Below are 18473 nucleotides of genomic sequence, written 5' to 3'. Positions count from 1 at the left end.
TGAATCCATCTCCTGGGAGTCATCTTGTCATAGCTGCGTAATTGAGAAAAGGGTCAGAAGCCAACGCGTAGCTATAGCTTTTTTTGGGGGCCAATATATTACATATAGCAAATAGAATGTGGTTGGTGACCGTACTAAACATGACGCTGCTCTTTGTATAAAATACACTGTATTTTATACAAAGAGGTTGAATTCAAATCCTCTTCTCAGTCCTTGCTAGAATTCCAATGGACCCTGAAACAGAACTCTCAAAAGAGACTCTTGCAAAATACTCTGAATGAGAGAAACCTGGGTGAATAAATAATCAAACTATGTATTGACACATAGATCCTGGGAGTATTGACATAGATCCTGGGAGATGGTATTTCATGTGCACAGAGAAGCAGAACTTTGCTAGATTATGATCTTTTTTTATTTGGAGGGTAATGTTAAATCACTTCCTCGTACGCTTCACAAACTTTTGGACTTTTTCTAACCAAGCCGTCAGAAGAATACCAGGTAATTTCTGAACTTTTCACTTCTGAATAATTCAAATGCTTCTAACTATACTGGATTTGTTTCATGGCTTAATTAAGGCGTATGTCAGCAGAACTTCATTTAATGTATATACTATTGCTAGAAGCATGCCCACCACATGGATTGCCCTAGTTTAAAAAAAACACTTGTCATTCAAACATCAGAAATGTCTCCACATTCCTTGCATGTTCATATATGCACACATTGTTCACTCTGACAGGGATCATATCTTCAGTATGTGTACTCTGTAAATGTCTGCAGACTCAGTGCTGTGAGATGTTACATGGTTCCTTGTTGACTTCCTCCACCGCAGAGCTACAGACAGCCAGCAGCCTTCATCGTGACCCAGCACCCTCTGCCCAACACGGTCAAAGACTTCTGGAGGCTGGTGTATGACTACGGCTGCACGTCCCTGGTCATGCTCAATGAGATTGACCTAGCGCAGGTAATACCTGACCACTTCCCCGCCCTGGTTCCAAATCGCATTATTGTGCATTGAGCGAAGGTAGGCTACACATCATTGCTAAGGTTGTTGTTGTTGTCAATCAGGGCTGTCCTCAGTACTGGCCTGAAGAGGGGATGCTTCGCTACGGTCCTGTCCAAGTTGAATGTATGTCCTGCTCCATGGATTGTGACGTCATCAGCCGTCTCTTCAGAATATGTAACCTCACCAGAGTAAGTGGTACACTAATCTTGTTTTTTTTTAGTCGCTGCCATCGAGGTTGATGGTTTGATTCTTATAATGTTATGACGTTCAGAGTCGGAGCCAAAATGGCTGCCGTTGATTATGTATGTTTCTGTGTTCCGCACAGCCTCAAGAGGGCTACCTGATGGTGAGGCAGTTCCAGTACCTGGGCTGGGCCGCCCACAGAGAAGTGCCAGCGTCCAAGCGCTCCTTCCTTAAGCTCATACTGCAGGTGGACAAGTGGCAGGAGGAGTGTGAGGAGGGAGAGGGACGCACCATCATCCACTGCCTGTGAGTGTACACACAAACACACACACCCTCCACCACCACTACCGCCACTAACACCCACACACAATCTCACACAATCTCATCATCTCTCTCCTATCTGCACCCACCTCTTGTATTTGCCATGTTTGGCAGTTGTGTAGAATAGCATTAGTCACCCAACCAACCTCCCGTTACCACCCTTGTGTTCCTGTGCTGTAGGAACGGAGGCGGCCGCAGCGGCATGTTCTGTGCTATCAGCATCGTGTGTGAGATGATCAAAAGGCAGAATGTGGTGGACGTGTTCCACGCCGTCAAGAGCCTGAGGAACAGCAAGCCCAACATGGTGGACAGCCCGGTAAGACCGGTTCAGTCAATCTGAGTTTCCCCAACAGACGCATTTCTGACTCATATAGTGCCAGTATATTAGCGTAGGCCTACGCCACCTCTCATTTCTGGTGATATTCACTTCTGATATTTTCTGGAGAAATTTGGAATGAAGCCGGCCAATAATATGAAGGTATTAGAGAACAGATAGGAACACCCCATGTTAGATTTGTTTTGCAGATGGTTTGGGAACAAATTATAACCAGGTGATATTGACAAAAATATAGAACAATGATCATGTTATGGACCATGGACAAATTAACAAAAGAGTCTGTCAAGATGATGAAATAAACTGTTGTGGGTAAACATGAGAGACACCTCGCCACGTCCTTTACAGGATGATGTAAAGGATGCCTATGCATATGACTGCAGCCCCGTGTCAAAGTTACCTGTTGTCTCCTCAATTCACTGCCAGAGAATAGTTACAAATGACATATTTTTATGTTAAGAATTGAATACTCCATTCAGTAGTGATTCATCTTGTTATCACCATGTTATTAGTGTATTGTTCGTCGTATACGGTTGTACTGTTATCGCCATGTTATTAGTGTATTGTTCGTCGTATACGGTTGTACTGTTATCACCATGTTATTAGTGTATTGTTCGTCGTATACGGTTGTACTGTTATCGCCATGTTATTAGTGTATTGTTCGTCGTATACGGTTGTACTGTTATCGCCATGTTATTAGTGTATTGTTCGTCGTATACGGTTGTACTGTTATCGCCATGTCATTAGTGTATTGTTCGTCGTATACGGTTGTACTGTAGCATTGTGTTTATCGTGTTTTAGCACCACAACGGTTCACACAGGATGTGTTTTCATCTGAACAGGAGCAGTATCGTTTCTGCTACGACCTTGCTCTGGAGTTCATCGAGACATCTTAGCCAAGAAGACGGGACGAAACAGAACATCCGGAACTTGGTAACCATTCCATCACTACAGATCCTTTGGAGGTGGGCATCGTTGACTAAGCCTATACAGACTGCTATAGATGGTTTTTGGATTTTTTTTTTGTTGTTGTTGAAAACTCTTTAATGTTTCTAATTGTACTGGGAGTATGATGTGAGTGGTTTGTAAATGTCTCCATTGTACTTCGCCGTGTTCAGTGCCAGAGAGACAAGTGTCGGCCACTAGGCCACATTTGCTTCAATGTCTTTCGCATATTTAGTTATTTTTTTTACGTGCAGCCATTGTAAAAAAAAAGGATAAAAAGGGTAACACTAATGCCATGGTGTTGCATGCTAAAAACTTTTTTTAATTTTTAATTTTTTATATTAGCAGCATTATTGTCAACGAACAATATATATCTATATATAGAAGTCGATCACAAATGTGAAAGGAGAAAATACAGCGCTCTATAAGTGCTGACACGTGACATTGGCTTGGTAATGTTTGTATCGTGGACTGATGGCTGACTCATCTTGTTTTTATTTTGTAGCAAATCTTAAATCATAAGCCAAAGACTTATGTAAATATGTCTATATGGATAAAGCACATTGTTTGTATCTATCGTTTACTTTACATTCCTTTTTGAAGGCTCAAAACAATCATCTTCATTCCATGTTTACCTATGCCTTTAAACTGTAAACATTTAATGTCGTTTTTTTTTTTAAGTATTAAAAGGTAAATTTCAGTAGTAGTATCTTATTTTCAATGTTTTCTTATCTTCTGTGTGATGTTACAGTGGTTAATTTGTGTAAAACATGCTTGTGAATTCTACCCATGCAGATAGAATTATCAGAAGGGCAAGTGACAACCACGAAAGAGCTCTATTTTTTTCCTGATGATCTCCTAACCTGTATTGGTATTTTGGAAAAACAAAAGATAAATAAAATGAATTATAAATCAGTATTAGATACAGCTTGCTAAGATGTAAGCCAAAACAGCAGAGGCATGTGTTGGGGCAGCCATACTGATTTGGGACATGAGTGGACCTCCTGGAGAAAAGGAAACAAGTCATTATCGTGTGGAATTTAGTCATGTTTCATATATTATTATTATTATTTTTGTCTGTAACTGTTGGCTTATTGGCTGTAATAAAACATTTAAATATTTGAATAAAATGTCATTGTGTAAGACATCATTAGTGTCATCACAGGGGAGTATGTTTGGTTTAGTCATGTGTATCATACATTTGCCCACAACTGTTCAGAAACTACGCACCTAATGATTATTTTAATCTGGTCACTAGATATTAGATAAAAACAGATATTTTTTTGTCTGGAGACGTGCTGTTTTTTTGTTGTTGTTTTTTTGGTCAGTTCCCCTTTAATCCAGTGCCTGCAGAAGTACAAGTCACTACAGATTTACAAGTAGCCTTTTTCTGATTTTATGTTAATCATTGTTATTGTGACTAACATATTGTTGTTCTGTGGCATTGGTCTCCGGCTGGATTCCCAGTGATACAACCTAGCTACTTAGAGAGTTGTGGTTAGTTAGCTGCCTCTGGTTTCCGGAGGCAGAGTGAGGGCTCCTGTAACCTCTGCTGTTGCACAAGTGACTCATACGTGGATGCTTTTTCTTTCTGTGTCACTGATTCTCGTTGTTCACTGTGCCTGACTATGCCACAGAAAGAGAGCCTTAATACTCAAGAATGAGCCCTGGCGCACGGGTTACTTGGCATTAAACACACCGCTGGTCAACTTTTTGACTGACCCATGTTGAAGGTGGCGTCTCCTCTCTAGGTTTCCTTCGGTACACTTGTCCGGGTCACCCAGAGATCAAATGAAAAGGATGGCTATGACACTGGATGAGTTCACCCGCTCGGTGGATGCCAAGTCTCTCCCTAGAGTACTGCAAATGCAATCTGGATATTATTTCCAAGGTAAGGCTGAAGACATCATTAGCCCCAACTTTACTCACTGGACTGGCATTTTGGAATAACAGATGTTGTCGTGTGAATGCAAGTTAAGATTAACGGCTCACAGTGTACGAAGTATTTTAACATGCAAATGATATAAACAAAAGGTATTTCACGTTACAAAATTCAACATAAAACTGTTGACAAACTTATTATTGGGGCAAATTGTGTGGTAACACTTTGTGCTAACTTTCATGAATAAGCCTTTATAAATGTGTATGCATGAATTATTAATGCTTATTTATGATAGTTATTAAATGTTACTGCCCTTTACTTAATTTCTGACTTACTTGGATCCATTACACCACAAGGAGAATAGACAATCGACTGTTCTTAGAGCCATCCAGTGCCACTGCACTAGATCCATTGAAATGCCTTTCTACCAGGTTCTGTGTATGAGCTGTATGGAAGAGAGGGGAGTTTCTCCTGCGGAGAGCTCCTGAAGATCATTGGGATCAGTGTCACCAGACTCATCGTGGAGCTTCAGTCTGAGGGATCCAAATCCATAACAGTCGATCTATCGCTTGACTACCCAGGTGGGCCCGAAACATCCAAACTATACCTTGAATATGAAATCTAATTGTTTTGTCATCAAATGTGTACCTTCATAAAGCATTGTAATATAGATTGATATATTCTGATTTTAATTTCTTAATAAATGGCTTAATTATTGGCCTTTACCATGTATTGCAGTTTACAGTATGTCAATGTCCAAACCCCTCTCTCAGGTAAGAAAGGGACCTTACCAACATGTGGTTTTGTGCATTGTACCAATAAATATAATTTCATATATTGCTTTGCCTGCCTGTACTGTCAGGCCTTTTCAGGATCGTGGCCGACAAGAGGCCATACACCAGTATACAGGAGATTGTTGACTCGGTGCGTATCAGCCCTGAGTGCCTGGGCCAACCAGAATTCTACTGCCCTGAGAAGCTACAGCTTCCTGAGGGGACCATCCAGGCAGAGGAGAGCTTCAGACTCACTGCTATTAGGACAGAGCACGGCGACAGCCATGTTGACTGTGAGGTCATGCGGAAAGACTCCAAGCACATCTTCACTGTGAAGCTCTCGCAACTTGGGGAGTTCTATGAGTGTGCCGACGACCAGTTCTACACCCTCGGGGAGCTGGTGGAATGGAAAATGCGCAAAGGAAGGAAAAGGACAGTGACTTGGGCCAAGTCTTTGCCGTCAAAGGAGAAGTGCGTGTCTGAGTTGCCAGAGGACTACAGCGGAGAGTTGGTTCTCACACCTGTCTACGAGCTTCAGACGGTATCCAAGTGTGAGTCTCAAACGGACCATTAATATTTTCACTTTACATCAAAGTTATGTGGAATGAAAAAGGCTTTTCATCTCCTGATTTAAAAAAAAAAAAAAAAAAATAATTTGCAAAATGTTTTTCATGTTTTAATTGCGTTTTTCTCATCTCAATGTTGGTTTTCAAGTTAAAGGGGACACACTGCAATCTTGACAACTAATGTTCATGAAAGCTACACTGGTCTTAAGGTTGTTTCAGAAGCACAGACACAAAAGTCGTCAATGTTTTGATGTGTAGTCATCATGCTGTTCAGGCAATCACGATGCATTGCTACTTTTTAGAAAATGCACAACAGAAAACTTTATTCAAAGCTGCAGTTAAACGGATTTACTAATGTCAAACCTTTGGCGATCAATTCAATGACTTACAAAATATGTATATACGCTGCATTATGTATATATTGTTGGAAAAACATTTGAATCAAGAATCTTGTTGAAACATTTCTTACCGAAAAGTAGCCTGCCTATCATAGCTTGTGCTTGCATACTAAACAAAAATAATACATTTTTGTGTTCACAGTTGGGAAGAATGTTGTTTTCATCCCATCCACCCTGGATGTTGAGGTTTTGGACGTTACAGAGGAGTGTGACGGTGCCTGTTTCATGCAGCCTCTGTCCTTCCGTGATGTCTTTGCCAAGCCCAGCGAGTTCTTCCCCTTCAAAGCAGAAGTCATCGAGCCACCATCACAAGTTCCGGAGGAATTGGGTTTCCTGAAATCCTCTAAGCAGGTCATTGTCCACAGTGCCTACCAGGCGAAGAGAATCCTAGCATCTGAGATGCGCAGTGAGGCCCAGAGACGCTTCCTCATCCCAATGTCTTACAATGGCAGGTTCAAGCGCAGGCCCCGGACATTTCCCACAGCGTATGATCTAGAGGTGGCCAAGAGTAACATGGAGCAGCTGCACGTAGTGGCCACCAGGGCCTTTGAGACCCACTACGAGGGGCTGTCCTCGGTGCTGGTGGGAGACCAGTACCTGGTACACAAGATGGAGACAAGCGAGGTGATCTACGGAGACAAGAGGAAGACGGTGGAGGCCCTGGCCTGTGAGAAGATGGTGGGGAAGAAGTACGAGGCCGTGCTGATCCCCATGTGTCTGGACGGGGGTTTTGTGGAGGTGGTCCACGACAAGAAGCAGTACATGCTCTCAGAGGTCTGCCACAGGTTCACCCTGCCCTTCAACGTCAAGGTGTCCATGAGGGACCTCTCAGTGAAGGAGGACCTCTTGGCTGGGGCCGTGGGGCTGCAGCTGGAGGAGGAGATCACTGACCCCTACCTTATTGTCTCCACCCTGGACCTGGCCCAGTGTTGGGAGGTGCCTGTCAACCGCACCAACATGGCCCTGCAGCTTCTGGAGCGGTGGAATGGCCCAGAGCTGACCCAGGGCGAGGCCGTCCGCTCAGCTGTAGAGGAGATAGGAGAGGACTGCTACTTCACCCTGAGGAGGTATGTCAATGCCAGCGTGCTGCCTCCCCCTCGACCACCCAAGAGACACCAAAAGCACTCAGAAGATACAGTGAATCTGCCGCCTCCCAGGCCGAAGAAGCCAGATCCCCGCTCTCCAAAGGTGAGTCGATCATCCGTTGTAATTTTATGCCTTAATAAACAATAACAACAATAGCTATCAGATGTATTTTAGCGAAAAGTTATATTCAATCGATTACAGTGCTAATTCTTTGTGTGGTCTGTGTTATTATATTGAAGAGCCCACATGCAGCCAATAAAGCTGAACAAGCAGTGCCGACCTCTAGAACATCAAGCTGTGCAGAACAGAACACCCCTCCACCAAGAAATGAAACTTCCAAAACAAGTCTGGTCACAGTGACTGATTCAGGCCCACAAAAAGGTTTGTCTATGTTTCTATCTATCAGAATACTTTTGTTGAATATTCAACATGCTTGGAGGATAGTTGTGAGCAAAATTGCAGCAGACTCATTTTGCTACTTAACTTAATTGTCAGCTGACAATATAAATACTTTCTAGATTTTGGAAAGCAACCGATAACTAATATTATAAACTGGGTGGTTCGAGCCCTGAATGCTGATTGGCTAACAGCCATGGCATATCAGACCATATACTGTACCATAGGTATGACCAAAAAAAATCATCTTGACTGGTCTAATTACATTGGTAACCAGTTTGTAATAGCAGTAAGGCACGTCGTGCCTAAGAAACAGCCCTCATCCATGGTATATCAGGCCATATACCACACCTCCTCTGACCTTATTGCTTAATCAATATCTATGTCAAAAGCTTGACTTTGATTCTCATTGCCTTGTTGTGTTTGTGTCCTTTCCTCAGCCACCGGTGAAGAAAACAGTCCTCGGCACAAGACGATTAAACAGGATGATGATGACACTAAAGATTATGAACACATTGATGAGGATGAACTTGCCAGCATCAGGAGAAAATTGAATGACCAAAGTATTCACGGCAAGAGAAAAACAATAAACACATATGCCATGCAGACTGCGAAACAGGTTTAGGGAACAAGAGAATCAATGGATATGATGAATATCTGATACATATCCAAGCTTAACGTTTGAGTGTGAAGACCAATGAACATTTTGGCATGTGAGATATAATGTTCAAATTTCAAGCAACATTTATTTATCTTTGTTATTATGCACTTTACACTGAGCCACTCTTCCATGTAAATGTATTATTATAGTCATACAATAAATACATTAATCAACAAGGACTTTTGTCTACTGTGGAAAAGGAATGATGGCAAACACAGGAAGTGTAAATAGCACTGTGTGAGTTTTATTCATTGGACTTATGTGCTGAGGCCCGAGCAGCTGCGGGCCATCTCTGTCAGAATGGAGACGAAGGTGGAAACAACGAATTTAGGGTCCAGGATCAGGTTCTGTAGGAGCTCCCGGCCCTTCTCCCGAGTCTTGTCAGAGCACATGGCTGAGCGCCACATCTTAACCGGAGAGCCCACTGTCACAAGGTGAACAACAACTGGTTAAGAAAATGTGATCAAGTAACCTGATTCAACTGAATTGGTACTGTAGATCTCTCAATTTCAATACACTTCATACATGTCACCACTAGAGGGAGACTGTAGACTTAATTTTCTCACTGACTGGTGTCTGTCATCTCAATTTCACTCTGAAATGTTCCTCTACTTTTCATACAAAGAATGATCAAATATATATTTTTAACATCCATCTCGGGGGACTAAAAGTAAAAGTACTCACAAAGAATCGTGTTCATTCTGTTCATCCAACCAAAGATATAGAGGGTGTGGTTCTCCTCTGAGCTTAGGTCAGCTATGTTAGGAGCGCTATCCCCCTCCTGAAGCACTCTGCTGGGCAGAGGTCCCATGAAAAGCACAGAGTTATTCAGGCTGGACTGGAAGTACGCGGCTGCCACATAATCTGCAGCGTTTATCCAGCTTTTGGCGAATGCAACCTCTGGGCTGGAATAGTAGCTCATCCTGTAACAAAGGTCAAAGGTGTGATTACAAGGACTAAATTGAGACTCAAAAGACTGAATCAATAATCGTTTTCATAAATAATAATCAATAATCAAGGTAAAAGCTGATTGAAGGACATAGTCCTATATTTAATTGAAACTCAACATTGTGTCAAGTCAAATGGTGATGACCTGTATCACTTAATGTTTCTACTCACTTTGCCTTGCAGCTGGATGAGGCAGTATTCAAAGAGAGCGTTTCACCTGCCCAAAAGGCACCTAGAATCTGGTCCCTTTTCTCAAAGTCAGAAATTTCAGATGCGCTAACATCTTTCAGGGTCTAGAATGGAAAGGTAGCATATTATAAACCAAGAACAACAAATAATTCTATGCATTCACCAATGGGTCACATATATGAACAGTGACTTAAGGGCTCGAATCAATCAGATCCGCATAGCGGTTGTTTTGGCGGTATCGGAGGTGGAACTGCGGTGCAGCTGTCAGATCCACCAGTGGCTCCTTGTTATACTTAAGGCGGACATTGCTATTTACAAGTTTGAACACTGTAATGTGAGACCTAATCTACACCTTGATTAGAGTGATAGAAGTGATTATTTCGTTGAATGATTGTTCAATTTAATCGTAATTGTTTCTCTACGGCCTACACCTTGGCGTTCTGAAAGCCAGTTGGACGGGTGTGGCTTCACGATCACAAGAGCAGCTGCTCACCAATCTGACGGCTCCAACATAGTTCCACTTCTGACAACTGCCAAAACATCCACGATACGGGTGTCTGCTATTGATCTTACTGAGTCTAGGCCTCACTCAACTAAATGAACAAACCGGTTTTATCTCCTAGGGCAAGAAGGAAAATGCTTCCCATGGGGAAGGAGGTTCATTGAATAGCTTACCTGGAAGAATTCTTCCCATTTGGCCATGAGGTCTGGGTACTTAGCAGAGCAGTCTGTGTAAGAGGTGCAGGAGTCTTCAGCTGCCTCAGCTGGTGCCTGTACCTGGACCTGAATGAGACCATCTCCAATCAGGCCTTTCTGCACAGCAGCCAGGAAAGGGATCACTGAGAGGTAGTAGTTCACACCTGGGGAGGGAGAGAAGGAGCAAGAGAGCGAGAGTTTACTAATGGTCTGTTATTGAAGTGTAGGGCTACACACATGGCCTGCATGGTTGAATGTGTGTCACAGTGCTTACATGCCCACCAGCTATTAGTGGATATGCACATGGGATCTCCTTCCTGTCCACATGTTGTAGCACCAGTGGGGTCAACCAAACGCCCTATGGGAACAGAAGTGCATTCAGTCACATCTTTCCCCCATGAAATCCTTTGATAAACCATCTGATCGAGACAACTGAGAAATGTAGTGAACATTGTGTATTACAGATCACAAAAACAATGTGCATATATTCGACTCCCCAAACCTACCTAATGAAGGCCCGACATACCTGATCTGAGTTTCCAGGCCAGCTGCAGAGGCAGGCCCCACAACGGGCTGGCACTGTCATTGGTTCCCATGGAGGCCATATACTTGTCAGTGGAGCCCACCAGTATCCTATACAGACTCATCCTCTGCAGGGAGTTCCAGGGGTTGATCGTGACTACGTTGTCCGCCTGAGGCAGGTCCGACAGCTGGCTGGGTGCCTGGTCCCAGAGGATGGGGAGGCCATTTTCAGTGAGCACTGCTGCGTTGGCCCACAGGGCAACTAGCTGAAGCAGGGAGAGGGTCCAGACACACTGCATGCTGACTACACCTGGGTAAGTAACAGTTCCCCCTTTTTGTACTTGAGTGGTCAGTGCACTTTGGCCTCACAACATCGCATGATAGAGAAGGGGTATCAGGGGTAAATCCACTGTGAACAGGACTTATCATGCCATTTTTTGTCCACTCAGCACTTTTGAAGAGCCATTGGACAAGGGTCAGAGAAACAACCAAAGCAGTATTGTCAGCCCACAGCAAACATGATCCATAGGGAAGGCAAAGGCTTCAGACATTGACCAGTGATTTCATCATCGAAAAGAGCATGTCTATTCTCCGGTCATTCCTGTTTGTTGATGCTTATCCATGTTTACTTTACCATGTTTTCCTGAGTCAAACTCTGTCCTGCATGTGGGCTCGGGGTTCCCAGAGTTTGCTGCTGTTATATGTGTGTGCAGCCTAAACTTACAGTTTATGTAACTGTGCATGACCCTTGAACATAGGCATAGAAAACTTAACTTAAAAGGGAAACTAACGGTTATATAAAGCAAATCGGTGTAGACTGATCAAGTTTTTGATTAACCATCGAACACATGTAACTTTATTTATTCAGTGACGCAATAAACCAAATTGTTGTCCAACTAAGGCAGGTCTGGCAGCTGGCTGGGTGCCTGCTCTCAGAGGTTGGGGAGGCCATTTTCAGTGATCACTGCTGCGTTGGCCCACAGGGCAACTAGCTGAAGCAGGGAGAGGGTCCAGACACACTGCATGCTGACTACACCTGGGTAAGTAGCAGTTCCCCTTCTTCGTACTGGAGTGGCCAGTGCACTGGCCTCACAATGTCACAATATCACGTGATAGAGAAGAGGTATCAAGGGGGGGGGGGGTAAATCCATTGTAAAAATGACCTCTTATAATGCAGTTTTTTTGTCCATTCAACACTTTTGAAGAGCATCCTAGCGGCAAGTTAAGATGGCATTGAAGGAATGGAGACACTGGCTCGAGGGGGCTTTCCGAATGGACAGAATTGAGAGAAAAAATAACCAATACTCATAGACGGACAGTTACATCAGCCATCAGCAAACATGGTCTATAGAGATGGCTTCAGGCATTGATCAGTGATGTCATCATTCTAGAATAGCATGTCTATACTCTCCATATCTCCACAAAAGAACTCTGGAGCTCTGTCAGAGTGCCCATCGGTTTCTTGGTCACCTCACCTCACTGACCAAGACCCTTCTCCACCGATTGCTCAGTTTGGCCGGGTGGCCAGCTCTACGAAGCGTCTTGGCGGTTCCAAACTTCTTCCATTTAACCCTTGTGTGGTGTTCATGTTTTTGTTATTCACCCAATGTATGCATGCGGGTCTGATGGACCCACAACATTGTTGGGTTTTTAAAACAATACAGCCATAACAATTTACTTGAAAATACTTAATACTAAGATGTTGACTGAAATAAATTACAAGCAACATAGACATCATAGATGGTTAATATTTGCTTTATACCTCTGCAAGATCCTATTTGTCAATAAAAGCTGTATTCATTTTTTTGATAAAATGTTATTTTTGGAAACAAAAATCTATTATATTCAAGAGTTTGAGTTTATTTTTATTTTTACAGGGACAGTGCACATTAATCAACGTTTCAGTAAAAGTGCAGGTTTTAGCCAGCCGGCTAATTTTCAACCGCAGTCCCTGGGCAGGTTTTTAAAAACAATTACAATATAGACAATAGCAATATAGAACAAGCAAGACATAGCAACATAGTACAAGCAAGACGTAGCATACAGACAGAGCAACATAGAGCAAAAAGCAGCAAGACAAAATTCATAAAAGCAACAAAGTGTTTCCACACCTCACAAGCTACAGACAACAGACAACATGGAAAGCGGCAACACACTGCTAGGGACCATGTTCACAAATCTGATTGACCTTTAGCCATGTCTTCAAGCATTTTGTGAAAGTGTGACATGTGGTGCAGTTATGTGTGTCTGATGGCAGTGTATTCCAGACATGGGAAGCTCTCACAGAGAATGCAGATTTACTAAAGGTGCTTTTCCTTAGGGGAACTATACAGTCACCTCTCATGGCAGACCTTGTGGATCTGCTGCCATATGTCTGGGTTTTCTGTTTAACAAAAATATTGAGTGGAGGGGGAACCAGGCCATTAAGGATCTTGAATACAAGACATGCGTCGGTGTATTGCACAAGATTTTCCCAACTCAAGAGCTCATGCTTTCTAAGGATGTGACACTGATGATGGCTATTGGGCTTCCTATCAAGCACTTTGAGAGCCTGTTTGTAGACAGACTGAATAGGTTTTAATGTTGTACAGCAAGCTTGGGCCCAACTAGTCAAGCAGTATGTTAAGTGGGGGAGTATCGTAGAGTTGAAGTACAGTTTTGCTACCTCTGTAGTCAAACAATTTCGTATAAATCGGAAATTAGCTAGGTTGAATTTAGTTATTTGAATGACCTTTTTCACATGCTTTTTAAAAGAGAGGTTGGAATCAAGTATGATGCCAAGGTACTTAAAATCGGATACCACCTGGAGCTTCTCCCCTGACACATAGACATCTGGCTCAGTAGCATCTGTTGCCCTCTTTGTGAAGAACATGCAAACAGTTTTTTTCACATTGAGATGCAAACACGAGTCACTGAGCCATTTTGTAACCTGGACCATTACAGTAGTGAGTTCTTGTGCAGCTTGTTGTTTGCTCTTTGCATGCACATACAGTGCCTTGCGAAAGTATTCGGCCCCCTTGAACTTTGCGACCTTTGCCACATTTCAGGCTTCAAACATAAAGATATAAAACTGTATTTTTTTGTGAAGAATCAACAACAAGTGGGACACAATCATTAAGTGGAACGACATTTATTGGATATTTCAAACTTTTTTAACAAATCAAAAACTGAAAAATTGGGCGTGCAAAATTATTCAGCCCCCTTAAGTTAATACTTTGTAGCGCCACCTTTTGCTGCGATTACAGCTGTAAGTCACTTGGGGTATGTCTCTATCAGTTTTGCACATCGAGAGACTGAATTTTTTTCCGATTCCTCCTTGCAAGACAGCTCGAGCTCAGTGAGGTTGGATGGAGAGCATTTGTGAACAGCAGTTTTCAGTTCTTTCCACAGATTCTCGATTGGATTCAGGTCTGGACTTTGACTTGGCCATTCTAACACCTGGATATGTTTATTTTTGAACCATTCCATTGTAGATTTTTCTTTATGTATTGGATCATTGTCTTGTTGGAAGACAAATCTCCGTCCCAGTCTCAGGTCTTTTGCAGACTCCATCAGGTTTTCTTCCAGAATGGTCCTGTATTTGGCTCCATCCATCATCCCATCAATTTTAAACCATCTTCCCTGTCCCTGCTGAAGAAAAGCAGGCCCAAACCATGATGCTGCCACCACCATGTTTGACAGTGGGTATGGTGTGTTCAGGGTGATGAGCTTTGTTGCTTTTACGCCAAACATAACGTTTTGCATTGTTGCCAAAAAGTTCAATTTTGGTTTCATCTGACCAGAGCACCTTCTTCCACATGTTTGGTGTGTCTCCCAGGTGGCTTGTGGCAAACTTTAAACAACACTTTTTATGGATATCTTTAAGAAATGGCTTTCTTCTTGCCACTCTTCCATAAAGGCCAGATTTGTGCAATATACGACTGATTGTTGTCCTATGGACAGAGTCCCCCACCTCAGCTGTAGATCTCTGCAGTTCATCCAGAGTGATCATGGGCCTCTTGGCTGCATCTCTGATCAGTCTTCTCCTTGTATGAGCTGAAAGTTTAGAGGGACGGCCAGGTCTTGGTAGATTTGCAGTGGTCTGATACTCCTTCCATTTCAATATTATCTCTTGCACAGTGCTCCTTGGGATGTTTAAAACCTCTTACATCTATGGGGGCGCTATTTCATTTTTGGATGAAAAACGTTCCCGTTTTAAACAAGATATTTTGTCACAAAAAGATGCTCGACTATGCATATAATTGATACCATTCGAAAGAAAACACTCTGACGTGTCCAGAAATACCAAGATACTCTCTGTGCGTGCCCTAGAACGTGAGCTTCAGGCAAAACCAAGATGAGATGGCATCCAGGAAATGACAAGGATTTTTGAGGCTCTGTTTTCCATTGTCTCCTTATATGGCTGTGAATGCGAGAGGAATGAGCCTGCCCTTTCTGTCGTTTCCCCACGGTGTCTGCAGCATTGTGACGTATTTGTAGGCAGATCATTGGAAGATTGACCATAAGAGACCACATTTACCAGGTGTCCGCCCGGTGTCCTGCGCCGAAATTGGTGCGCAAAAGTCACCTGCCAGTATTTTTCCATGCGATACAGAGAGGAAAGCAAGCTTCCACGAACTGCATATCAATGAAGAGATATGTGAAAAAACACCTTGAGGATTGATTCCAAACAACGTTTGCCATGTTTCGGTCGATATTATGTAGTTAATCCGGAAAAAGTTTTACGTTGTAGGTGACTGAATTTTCGGTTCGTTTCGGTAGCCAGACGCAATGTAGAAAACGGAACGAGTTCTCCTACACACAGACGCTTTCAGGAAAAACTGCGCATTTGGTATGTAACTGAGAGTCTCCTCATTGAAAACATCAGAAGCTCTTCAAAGGTAAATGATTTTATTTATTTGGTTATCTGGTTTTTGTGAAAATGTTGCGTGCTAAATGCTACTCAAAATGCTATGCTAGCTTTGCATACTCTTACACAAATTAGTCAATTTCTATGGTTCAAAAGCATATTTTGAAAATCTGAGATGACAGTGTTGTTAAGAAAAGGCTAAGCTTGAGAGCAGACGCATTATTTTCATTTTATTTGCGATTTTCAGAAATTGTTAACGTTGCGTTATGCTAATGAGCCCGAGGCTTTAGTCACAAACCCGGATCCGGGATGGGGAGTTTCAAGAAGTTAAAGCTTGGGAAATCTTTTTGTATCCAAATCCAGCTTTAAACTTCTTCACAACAGTATCTCGGACCTGTCTGGTGTGTTCCTTGTTCTTCATGATGCTCTCTGCGCTTTTAACGGACCTCTGAGACTATCACAGTGCAGGTGCATTTATACTGAGAATTGATTACACACAGGTGGATTGTATTTATCATCATTAGTCATTTAGGTCAACATTGGATTATTCAGAGATCCTCACTGAACTTCTGGAGAGAGTTTGCTGCACTGAAAGTAAAGGGGCTGAATAATTTTGCACGCCCAATTTTTCAGTTTTTGATTTGTTAAAAAGGTTTGAAATATCCAATAAATGCCGTTCCACTTCATGATTGTGTCCCACTTGTTGTTGATTCTTCACAAAAAAATACAGTTTTATATCTTTATGTTTGAAGCCTGAAATGTGGCAAAAGGTCGCAAAGTTCAAGGGGGCCAAATACTTTCGCAAGGCACTGTATATCACTGTATCATCAGCATACATTTGAACTTCAGACCCAGTACAGACAGAAGGCAGATCATTAATGAACAGGCTGAACAGGAGGGGCCCCAGTATTGACCCTTGGGGCACGCCCACATCATAGCTACGATAGGGCGACAGCTCATTGCTCACTCTGACACACTGAGTTCTGCCTTCAAGGTATGATTTCATCCATCTCAAGGCATCAGAGGAAAAGTTGAACTTTGACAATTTTGTGATGAGAATCTCATGGTTAACAGTATCAAAAGCCTTCCTTAGGTCCAGAAACACAGCCCCAACAGCACCCCCTTTGTCCATCTTGGACTTCACATTTTCCAGAAGAAAGCAGTTGGCCGTTTCTGTGGAGTGTTTCGCTCTGAAGCCAAACTGCATGGAGTGTAATGTGAAGGGGCTGTTGTTGAGGTGGGCAATCAGTTGTTCTGCTACACACTTTTCAACAACCTTTGACACCACAGGTAGTATACTAATGGGCCTGTAGTTACTCACGTCAGCAGGGTCGCCTGATTTAAAGATGGCCGTTATTATGGCCGACTTCCATACCCTTGGAAACACACCGAGACCAATAGATGTGTTGGTGACCTTAGTAATGGGGCCAATGAGTGACTCTTTGTAGTTTTTAAGAAAGGTAGAGTCCATCCCAAACGCATCTTTGGCTTTAGAGTTCTTTAGTGAGCTAATCACCTTGTTCACCTTTGACTCAGAAACCTCCCTTATGATGAAGACAGGTTGAGTGTCATTCACTAGCACTGAGCCCAATAAACCGGTGGAGGGGTTCTGTGTCAGTGCCCTGACAGAGTCAATAAAGTAGGAATTGAAGGCTATTGCTATTTCGACTGCATCCTGTGTTAGATTGTTATTCACCATGATTTCTAGTCTTTTTTGCAGTGTTACTACTTCTTATAACTTCTCAAATCGCATCCCTATTTTAACTTTTTTAGATTCTCCCATATCAATTTAGAATTTCCTTTTGCTTCACCAATTATGTTAATAAAAAAGTTTGCCTTGGCCTGTCTGATTTCTTTCATCACCTTATTTCTCAACATGGTAAACCTACATCTGTCATGCTCTAATTTAGATTTTAGGGCTATTTTTAGAGCATAATCTCGTTCTGTCATCAATTTCCAGATTTCTCCATTTAGCCAAGGAAGAGTGCTCTTTTGGCCAGGTTTGGATTTGATTTTCTTTAGGAAGCCATTTATTGTAGTCTGGATTGTGGATAGAAAAACCTGACTATCAGCTTCCACGTCTGTATAGGACAAGAGATCATTCCAGTTTATTCCCTTAATTGCTTTTTCAAAATATTTTAATTCACTCTTAGGTATTCTGAGTTGATCCGGCTTTCTAACAGTAGAGAGGTTAAACCTGCTCTTAGACAGCTTTCTGGCTATAAGTGTCAGATTATGATCAGACAGCCCAGTAACCATATTGAATGATTTAGTCACTCTCTCTGGTTTATTACTGTGTTTTAGAGCAACAAGTCACCCTGGTTGGCCCTTTAACTAGCTGTGTAAGGTCAAAGGTATTAGTGATCCGTTTGAGGGTTTTCCTACAACACTTGTCTTCATAATTAATGTTAAAATCTCCCATTAAGGTGACCTCTTTCCCAAAATCACATTCCCTAAGCATGGTATTAAACTGATCAAAAAACACACTTTTGGTGGAAGGTGGCCTATACATTCCAATGAGGGTAAAAGACATTTGGGGAGACAGTGTAACTTTCAGGCCGATACATTCTAGTTCATTATCACATGACCACTCAATTTGTTTACATCGGATATGTTCTTTAATGTAAATCATCACACCCCCTCCTCTTCCTTCAATCCTGTCTCCCCTGAAAACATTGTAGCCAGGCACAATCAAAGCAGCATATGGAGAGTGTTTATGGA

The 18473-nt window shown here is 42.4% G+C and overlaps 3 protein-coding genes across 13 annotated transcripts in view; 2 read left to right on the top strand and 1 right to left on the bottom strand.

The window, feature by feature from the left end:
- Positions 1 to 3936, top strand: part of LOC135557538 (receptor-type tyrosine-protein phosphatase kappa) — a 150404-nt gene extending 146468 nt beyond the window's left edge. For all 11 annotated transcript variants that reach the window (XM_064990878.1, XM_064990877.1, XM_064990875.1 and 8 more), the window contains 5 exons: positions 830 to 961; positions 1066 to 1191; positions 1329 to 1492; positions 1688 to 1823; positions 2684 to 3936. In XM_064990878.1, coding sequence (XP_064846950.1) covers positions 830 to 961; positions 1066 to 1191; positions 1329 to 1492; positions 1688 to 1823; positions 2684 to 2737 — 612 coding nt within the window. In that variant the 3' untranslated portion in view covers positions 2738 to 3936. The remainder of the gene's footprint in view (positions 1 to 829; positions 962 to 1065; positions 1192 to 1328; positions 1493 to 1687; positions 1824 to 2683) is intronic.
- A 417-nt stretch (positions 3937 to 4353) lies between these two features.
- LOC135557536 (protein THEMIS-like) lies at positions 4354 to 8972 on the top strand. Its single transcript, XM_064990866.1, has 6 exons — positions 4354 to 4677; positions 5100 to 5249; positions 5531 to 5992; positions 6548 to 7593; positions 7731 to 7872; positions 8328 to 8972. Exons 1-6 carry the CDS (start codon positions 4578 to 4580, stop codon positions 8510 to 8512), a joined length of 2085 nt encoding a protein of 694 aa, XP_064846938.1. The 5' UTR covers positions 4354 to 4577; the 3' UTR covers positions 8513 to 8972.
- Positions 8771 to 11227, bottom strand: LOC135557537 (protein LEG1 homolog). The gene is made up of 6 exons (XM_064990867.1): positions 10908 to 11227; positions 10656 to 10739; positions 10361 to 10545; positions 9668 to 9789; positions 9233 to 9471; positions 8771 to 8972 (listed from the first exon to the last, which is right to left on the bottom strand). The coding sequence occupies exons 1-6, from the start codon at positions 11200 to 11202 to the stop codon at positions 8806 to 8808; spliced, it is 1092 nt and encodes a 363-aa protein (XP_064846939.1). The 5' UTR covers positions 11203 to 11227; the 3' UTR covers positions 8771 to 8805.
- Positions 11228 to 18473: the final 7246 nt, after the last annotated feature.

This window comes from Oncorhynchus masou, chromosome 16, assembly GCF_036934945.1.
Source record: "Oncorhynchus masou masou isolate Uvic2021 chromosome 16, UVic_Omas_1.1, whole genome shotgun sequence".
Lineage (NCBI taxonomy): Eukaryota > Metazoa > Chordata > Actinopteri > Salmoniformes > Salmonidae > Oncorhynchus > Oncorhynchus masou.
The sequence above is the reverse complement of the archived record's forward strand: the minus strand, read 5'-3'. Positions and strand labels throughout refer to the sequence as shown.